The sequence below is a fragment of the Psammomys obesus genome, unplaced genomic scaffold (genome assembly GCF_907164565.1).
Source record: "Psammomys obesus unplaced genomic scaffold, mPsaObe1.curated_primary_1811, whole genome shotgun sequence".
Classification (NCBI taxonomy): domain Eukaryota; kingdom Metazoa; phylum Chordata; class Mammalia; order Rodentia; family Muridae; genus Psammomys; species Psammomys obesus.
In genome coordinates, this window is record NW_026585895.1 from 29,159,427 (window position 1) to 29,168,413 (window position 8,987).

At 43.5% G+C, this 8,987-nt stretch overlaps 1 protein-coding gene across 1 annotated transcript; it reads left to right on the forward strand.

Moving 5' to 3' along the window:
- The first annotated feature begins 6,763 nt into the window (after nucleotides 1-6,763).
- Nucleotides 6,764-8,293, forward strand: Rprm (reprimo, TP53 dependent G2 arrest mediator homolog). The gene has a single exon (XM_055600550.1). The coding sequence runs from the start codon at nucleotides 7,058-7,060 to the stop codon at nucleotides 7,385-7,387; it is 330 nt and encodes a 109-aa protein (XP_055456525.1). The 5' UTR covers nucleotides 6,764-7,057; the 3' UTR covers nucleotides 7,388-8,293.
- The last annotated feature ends 694 nt before the right edge of the window (nucleotides 8,294-8,987 follow it).

Here is an 8,987-nt window from a genome sequence, read left to right on the forward strand (position 1 = left end):
TCTTCTTCAAACAAACATTGTCTATTAATGTTATGTCCTGATGGATGGGAAAGGTCTTGTCTGTGAATATCATTTAGATAATTAAAAATGACAGATGAAATTGCAAAAAAAAAAAACAAAAAAAACAGGTAGACCTATGAAAATATTGAGAACCCAGAAATAAAGCAACAAAGCTATGGTCACGAAATTTTTGTCATATGTGGCAAAAAAAAAAAAAATAGTTGCAAAAGCCTGTAAAACAAATGGCACTTCAAAATGAGTTAAATTGAAAAAGTTAAATGCTGAGGCTGCTGCAGAAAAATCTAGGGAACACTGTTCAAGATACTGAGGTAGGCAAGAATTTTATGCAGAGAACATTAATAGCAAGGCCTCTAGACCTGTGTATCAACAGATGGGAATCCATGAAACTAAAAGTTTTTGCACATGGAAAGTAACTATGAGCTGACTGTGAATTTTTTAAAACAATAATGCTTTTTGAAAAATATGGCAATTTTGTAAATTCATCATGTGAATGCAATCTAAATTGAGAAAGCATTTATAAGTCAAAATAGTCTCAGTATGCTATTGATTCAACAGAAACATTTTCAATTAGGTAATGTAGCTCAGTTGGTGGAGTACTTTAATAGCATGTATAAAGCCCTGGGTTCAAGTCTCAAGAAACATGCAAAACCAGGCATGGTGACACATATTCTATCTATAATCAAGCATTTGGAAGTGGGATGTAGGATCATCAGAAGCTCAGGGTCATTCTTTACTATAAAGTGAGTTTGAAGCTAGCCTGGGTGATGTGAGAGTATCTCAAAAAACAAACAAGCAAATACGATACAAATATTTGAGATTAACACATTATTCAAAAACATGACTTTAAATGACATGGTTTGATGAAAGCATGTTTATATAATGACTACTTTCACTTAAAATTTACCTACAAATGTTTAATGTCATGAAACCACTTTTGGAATTAAAAATAAAAATAGGTATAATATTGTGATGACAGAAGAAACAAACAAAAAGAGGAAGAAAATACTTATTGATAGGGCAACCATCTTCAGGCTATGGGAAGTAATGAATGATTTGAAAGGAGATATTTTCCGATATATTTTTCAAACTGCACGTTTTAATGTTAACTTTAGTTAAAATAGTTAGAAGTTCTTTATATATACTGGATATTAGTCCTCTGTCAGGTAGAGGGTTGGTGAAGATTCTTTCCCAGTCTGTAGGTTGTCCTTTTTGTTCTGACAACAGTGTCCTTTGCTTTACAGAAGCTTTTTAGGTTTCATGAGGTCCCATTTATTGATTGTTGCTCTTAGGGCCTGTGCTGTTGGTGTTCTGTTCAGGAAGTTGTCTCCTGTGCCAATGAGTTCAAGGCTTTTCCCCACTTTTTCTTCTAATCGATTTAGAGTATCTGGTTTTATGTTGAGGTCTTTGATCCACTTGGACTTTAGTTTTGTGCAGGGTGATAAGTATGGATCTATTTGCATTTTTCTACATGTAGACATCCAGTTAGACCAGCACCATTTATTGCAGATGCTGTCTTTCAAACTCACTACAGTTGTGGTTGCCATTTTTACAATATTTCTGTTCTATTCAATGGGTATCCTGGCTCTGGAAAACTGCCTTGGGCATAAATTTCAGAATTAGGCCTAAGAAATGAAAACTACTCATGTAAGGAATTTTAAGATTTGGACACAATTTTCCAGACAGACTGAACATCAGTAAAGAATTTCAGAAATGATCGTGGCATTAAAATACATTCAGCTTGAGCAAAAGAAAACAAGCACACGAACAGAAAATCACCACCAACTCCACAATAAAAGGAACAAACAATCATAGGTAACTAATATCTATCAATATCAATGGATCCAACTCTCCAGTAAAAAGTAAACTATATATATGTATATATATATATATATATATATACATATATATAGTTAGAAGGTTTATTAGGATAAAGTACAGAACCCATAAAATTTACCCCTGCAACAATTCCATGTGTACAGTTAAGCATGTTTATATTATTGTGCAAGCACCACCGACGTTCATACAGAACTTTTAATCTTCACCACTTGCAGCTGTATCCACCGAAGATTAAACATCCACTGTTTCCTCTGCCCGCCCCAACCCTGGGTAACCTCTGTTCTACATCCCATCTGTTCAGGTTCGAGAAGTTTACGTATCACATATAAACGGTATCATGCAATACTCCTCTTCTTGTTCTAACTCATCTCAGCTTGTCTTCAATGTTGGTAATGTTGCAGCATGCTCCGGGATATCGCTTGTTTTGTTTCATTAAGACTAAGTAATACTCTGCGTGTGTGTATACTGCATTTTGTGGAGTTGCCTGATTTGTTGGTAGACATGGGAGTTACTTTCACTCTCTGAATCCATGTTTTTAGCATGGCAGCATTTATACCTACATGTAGACTTGCTGGATGACATTGTAAGCTAACACCTCACCTTCTGAAGAACGACCGTTGTTCCCCAAAGTGTCTGCACTGCTTTACCATCCCACCAGTAATGCTCACGGTTCTAATTTCTGTACCTTTCGGTTCTTAATAGGCGAACACTTCTAAAATCCAGCATTCACTCTCCAACCTTCTTAATTTATGTTTTTCAGTGACTTATGTGCACTGATGCCCGTCCAGGAGTTGCTAGTATATATGTTCACTGAGGTGTTGCTTCACACTTAATGCTTCTCCCAGTTACTTTCATAACTCAGGCATTCTGAAATACTATAAATGATTCCCCCCACATTACATATAAGTAAACGGACTACGAAGAAGAAAAGCATACTGTACCCAATAGTACACCACCGCTAAGTGAAAGAGCAAGAGCTAAAAAGCCGTGTCTTCCCATGCACGCGGACCGCTTGCCACCCAAGAAGGACTGCAGAAGGGCTGCCTCTGTCTCCAGGTGAATGCTCTGTGCCCAGCGAAACTCTAATATCCATGTAATGTTTAGTGTCATTCCTTCTGGTGTCACTTAGTGTGTTTACAGAACAAAATTAACAAAAGACTAAAACACTTGCCTCTAATTAGTTCTTCCTCTTAGTGCCAGACGTCAACATTACTATTCTGTCATTAAGATAAATGAATAGAGAAGAGTTCAAACTATGTGAGAAGCCGAAAGGGTGCAGGCTGTGCAGGGTCAAGCTAAGGAAGGCTGAAGTGTTTGCCTTTCATGATGTGTTTTGGTGGCTCGGGGATCTATTCTGTTTCATTTTGTTTTCCTTCTTGGTTCTAAGATACTGAGTCTGTTATTATGAATGACTTCTGTGTATGAGCTCTTTTTTTTTTATCTTACTTAGATTTTGAAATACAGCGTAATTTATTTAAGAAAAGTGCTTGCCCCAAAGCAATAAACATTCTTTTAGTGTCTGACACACTGTTTAAATGTCTACTTGATATTTTCATAATGCACAAAGCATCAAGGAAGAAGGATTTTGGGTCTGAAAGTGTCTGGTCTTCCCTCAAGGCTATCCAAAGTACCGAACCGATTATAGCTGCCATTAGCATTGACCTAGAATGTCCTGGAAGAATTTATTACATGCTACAGATGTGCTTTTCAGAAAGAGCTAGCAAGTGATTTCTTCCCTGCACAACACTTTGAAATACTAAGCATTTAGCTCTCAAAACTATGAAACTTACTCAATTAAGTAGAAGTAGTCACAGATATATACAAATGAGTCCTAGGTATAAAAACCTTTCCATTAAAGTGAATTATTGCCAGGCAGTGATGGTATACATCTTTAATTCCAGCACTTGGGAGTCAGAGGCAGGCAGATCTCTGAATTTTAGGCCAAGTCTACAAAGTAAGTTCTAGGACATCCAGGGCTGAATGGAGAAACCATGTCTTATTTAAAAAAAAAAAGTGAATCATCAGTCCAAACCCCTGGCACATCATCATTTATTTTCCTAGAAATCAAATTTTGTTATGTGGATAGTTCCTAAAAGTTTCTTTCCCACATTTCCTAAGGCTTTCCACAAAACAGGAAAAGAATGGGCATTACTCTAATAGATAACTCTACATAAAAAACAGGAGAGAGGAAATTAGACATGATTCTTGTTTTAAAAGAAGAGAGAGAGAGAGAGAGAGGAAGGGAGGGAGGGAGGAGAATAAGGAAAGTTCTGGTTAGCTCAGATCTTTCTAGTGCTAATAGGAAGTGACAAAGTAACCTTTGCACTAACTCAATTTTTGTAGTTTATTCCCATTTAACTACTCAAGCAGTTTCAATGAACAAAATCTTAGGTTTGGGGGATAAAAGGAACAAAACCATGAATTTGTGCTAGGTGGCTGGTGGCAGGGATATTGCCTTCTGCTTCAGGGAGTTTGTGTCTGGTTAATGGTAAGAAAGGAAAGAAAATCTCTGCTGCCTATCATCGTCTGACCATATTCTCTAAAATGTGAGGTTTGGCTTAGACATAATAATATCCAGTGAATAAATGTCTGATCATTTTAAACTGACTTCAGACCAAAACAGCAATACTGTTAACAGAAACAATTTCACATGGATTCTAACAATGATTCAACTCACATTGTCCTTTCCCTTAACTCTTCCCTTCTGTCCTTCTCTTTCCCTCTCCCTTCCTCCACCATCCTCTTCTTCACTCCAAGATCTTCCTGGGTGGTATTCTGGTTCTCAAAAACACAGGATAAGCCAATTATATCGAGTACTCATAGAAGGTGCTCACACCTCACTGTTCACCCACACCTACCTCTAATCTCATAATGTTTGCGTTCACCTTCCAACTACTCCTGCTTTGTTCTCTGCCTGTTTGCTTTTTGTCTGAATCATTATTTGCTTCAATTGTTCATTTAGTATGGCTTTGTATTGTCATAACGTTCTTTGGTAAAATTTTACAAATACATCGCTTCTTATTCTTTTTAAAGACTTATTCTTAATTGCACATATGTGTGTCTTCATGTGAGTATTTGCTTGTGAGTGAAAATGCCCACATAGGCCAGAGGCATAAGATCTCTCTGGAGCTGGAATTGCAAGGCAGTTTTGAGGTGCCTGACATGGGTGGAAAAGACTGAACTTGGATGCAGCCACTATTATTCATTCACCTGGATAAAAAAAATTTTTAAGAATTATTTATGATCCATTAATGATAAATTTGACAAAATAATCAGAAATTATTGAAGCTGAGACATTTTTCAAGGCTGACTGAATTGTGAAAATTGGAGCAACTAAGCCAAGGAAGTATGGTTAATTCCTGGAAGGCTGGTTCTTTATTCTTTGTGCCTCTCCATTCTCCACAAGGAAAACATCTAGATGGTTAGAAAATTTTAGAAAGTCATGTCTGAAAGTCACTCCTTTGTGCTTGAAGGGAGGCATCATGAAGTAGTGCCAAGACATCGAGGAGACTTGAATGTGGAATGGATGATTCTTACAGCGGGGATTTAACAAGCAAGTATAGTGCCATGAAAAGGCTCTCTGCATGCCTATCGCCATCAAACTCAGGAATCTAAGGCTTTGAATGACCAATTCAAGGACAATTGGAGCTAATTACAGATCCTCTCTCTACCTCCACACCCAAAAGAGCTAGAAGAAGAGCAAAACAATTCTGACATTTCAGTAGAAACGTAGTAAAAGCATTCTTTCAAAAGTTTGGACTGAATTTCAATCCCTCAATTCCAGCCATTATAATAGAAAGAAAAGAGACAAAGAACGAAGGGAACTGGGGAAGGGGTATAAGGGAGAAGAGGGAAGGAGGAGGAATCAGAGAAAGAGAAAACCCTGAGTGTTCTGGAGCCTAAAATGAAATGGTGTGTTTGTAAGAGCCCTCTGCTAGAACTTAGAACCAACAGCAATCACGGAGGATTGAACCTCCATAGCTCCCTGAAGTGCCTGCAGCTTGCTTTGTGGTGAGGAGGGGAGGGTGAGTGGGTTCATCAGCTTCAGGAGGGAGGCTCCCAGCTTCTGGCTAGCGTTCTAGCTGATGGATGTGGGTGAGCAATTCCCTTAAACTTTTCTGCCAAGGAGAAAAACACTTGATGTTCATCCAAAAAAAAAAAAAAAAAAAAAAACACTCCTCTGCAATTAAATTTGCAATGAAGTGGTCACTCTGTCCACCTCCGTCAACAGAGAGATGACCCTGTTCTTGGCAACCACCTCCACACATGAACCACGGAAGAACACCTCCTTCATCCCACCCCTTGTCTGGGCCTCAATCTACTTGTCAACCCTGCTTTACAACAAATGTAATAGCTTTCCTAGGAGGGTGGCTGTTACTCTTTCTGATGCTTTCATTCTTTCTCCCTTCCCTAAAACAATACCACCACCATCATCCCAGCCCCTTCCCCCCCTCAAAAAAAAAAAAAAAAAAGAAAGAAGGGAGAAGAGAAGTTCCCAGCTTCTCCACGCCCCCTTGTCTTGCTCCACTAGAAAGCCTACACGGACAAGCTGCAGTTACACACAGGCAGTGGGCCAGTGCCTTGGCCAGCGCCAGCGCCATCTGGTACCTGGCCACTTTACATCTGTTTAGAGGTGAGAGGGATGGCTTCGAAGGACACACTTAAGAGCTGATGCGACCCAGGTCCTCTGCAACTTTTACCCTTTCTCCCCCAATTCTTTGCTTGTTCTTCACATCAGGAGTGCTTGGTGACCTCTGCGTGGCCTTTGGGATTACAGAAGCCACAAAGCCTGCTCTAGTTTCGCTCTTTTCCTCGCCCCCACCTCCCGGCCGAGCGGGCGCAGCTCGGCTCTGTCACCAGCAGGGGCCGCTGCTCACTCGGAGCAGCCGCCGGGCCACCGCCACGGCCCGCGCCTCCCACGGCCCCCTCCGGCCCAACCCGCCAAGTTCCAAGAGCTCCCAGTCGAGCGTGCGCCGGCAACCAGCACTGCCCTGGCAGCACACGAGCCAGCCTGCGGCGCGCCCTGGAGAGGTTCCTGAGATACCCACGGCTCTGGGACTTTGAAAGGGCAGTTGAGGAGCCCCGAGCGCACAAGTGATCGAGCCAAGCGCTCCTCCCGGCACCTGTTCGCCCGGCGCCACCGCCACCCGGGTCCCCACCTCTCCGATCCTCGCCTCCCAGGCTCCGGAGTGCTCCCGGAATGAATTCAGCGCTGGGCAACCAGACCGACGTGGCCGGCCTGTTCCTGGCCAACAGTAGCGATGCTCTGGAGCGCGCGGTGCGCTGCTGTACACAGGCGTCGGTGGTGACCGACGATGGCTTCGCCGAGGGCGGCCCCGACGAGCGCAGCCTCTACATCATGCGCGTGGTGCAGATAGCAGTCATGTGCGTGCTCTCGCTCACTGTGGTCTTCGGCATCTTCTTCCTCGGATGCAACCTGCTCATCAAGTCCGAAGGCATGATCAACTTCCTGGTGAAGGACCGGAGGCCGTCTAAAGAGGTCGAGGCGGTGGTCGTGGGGCCCTACTGAGTGGCCCTCGGGTCGCCCACAGCGTGTGCCCCCAGCACCTCCGGGACTCCGCCAGCCGCGATGCACCCCTCACCATCACGGACCGAGCAAAGCAAACCTGTCGGAGTCAGTTTTTTTTCTCTCTTGACTTCTGCCTTTTGGGGAAAAGTGACCGATTTCTGATGGCTCTCCGAAAGGCCCCGAGCAAGACTCGAGTGGAGGAGCGCCCAGACTTCGGGACTCAGCAGCAGGTGGCAAAAGAGGGCGATTAGGGACCAGAACTTTGGGAGTGGCTGCTGGGTTGGGATGCGGGGAGATGGACCTGGGGAAGGCCCCTTTCCACCTGCAGATGGGCCTGGCACTGGGGACAGCTGGAGAGGCAGACAAAGGCGGGGTGTGGGCGTGGGTGGGTATCCAGAGGCACCAGTAGCCCGGTGACGGGAGAAGTGACCTGTTTATACACCACGCTGAAGATCTAATGGGAACATAGATGCCTGTGGGCTTTGCGTCCTGCTAGGAGAGTGGAACTTTGATCGATAGTAACCTGTGGTTTTAAGGGGTTTGTGTTAGTTTGCTTGAATACAAATATTTGATAAGTCTTTTATGCCCTAGTGGCCTGTTTGCCTGCCTGCGGGTTAGAGTTTTTGTCATCCTGGGAGAAGGGTGGGGGGAGGGGAGCCTGAGACTGTGAATAGGGTCCAGTGCTTTCTTTTAGTGCGTTTCCTGCCGGGTCTCTTGGAGAGGCTAGCGCTCCAGCTCAGCCCGGGCCGGAGATGCGCAGTAGAATTCTTAGCTCGTGTCTGCACGGTTTTCGCCACAAAAGTGCTCTTGATATCCGTGACACCGTTTGACTTTTTTCTTATTTAACATTTCCTTAATAAATGCAACATTTAAGTGTTTTGTTTCTGGCCTCCTGGTAGTCACTCTATTCTCCTGGCAGAGGGGAAGGTCTGCTGCTGCGGCGTCTGGGTCCCGGGCCAGGAGGTTTCTCCTAGCTGGAGCTGTGATTCCACTTCGTAGATGCTTGACCTGTGAAGAGGAGGAAGGGTCCAACAGACAGCCCAGGGATTTGTGACACACAAAAGCCATCTCGAAAACAGCAGCCTTTGTTTTCTCGAATATTTGTGACTCTAAATTTCATTTTGTCTCGGATGTCAGGTAGGTCCCCGAGGGAAAATTACACTTCCTGCCAGGCTCCTTGGGGAACTCTAGGTTACCCCGCTAATGAAAGGAGGAGCCTGCCAAGCCGGCCTTTAGGGAGCTTGGCTTCCCCAGACCCACGTCAGCAGGGCAGCCCTGGGATGCTGCTCCAGAAAGAGAAAAGTATGGTTTCTGAGGAAACGTAGCCGCCGAAGTTCGCAACAGTCGCCAGAGTAAGCCCTTGTCTCCAGGTCATGAGGCGTTCCTTGTCTTTGTCGTATGACGTTTTCTAGAGAAAGGGGGATAAGAGAGCAATGGAGAAATGACAAACATTTGAGGTGATGAGTTAATCCCACAATGGATGGATGCATGTACTGAAGCACATGGTGACCTATAAATAAATGCAATCCATCAATAATGAAAAAAACACGCTCCTGTGTCCTCTCTCTCTCACACACACACACACACACACACAGAGAGA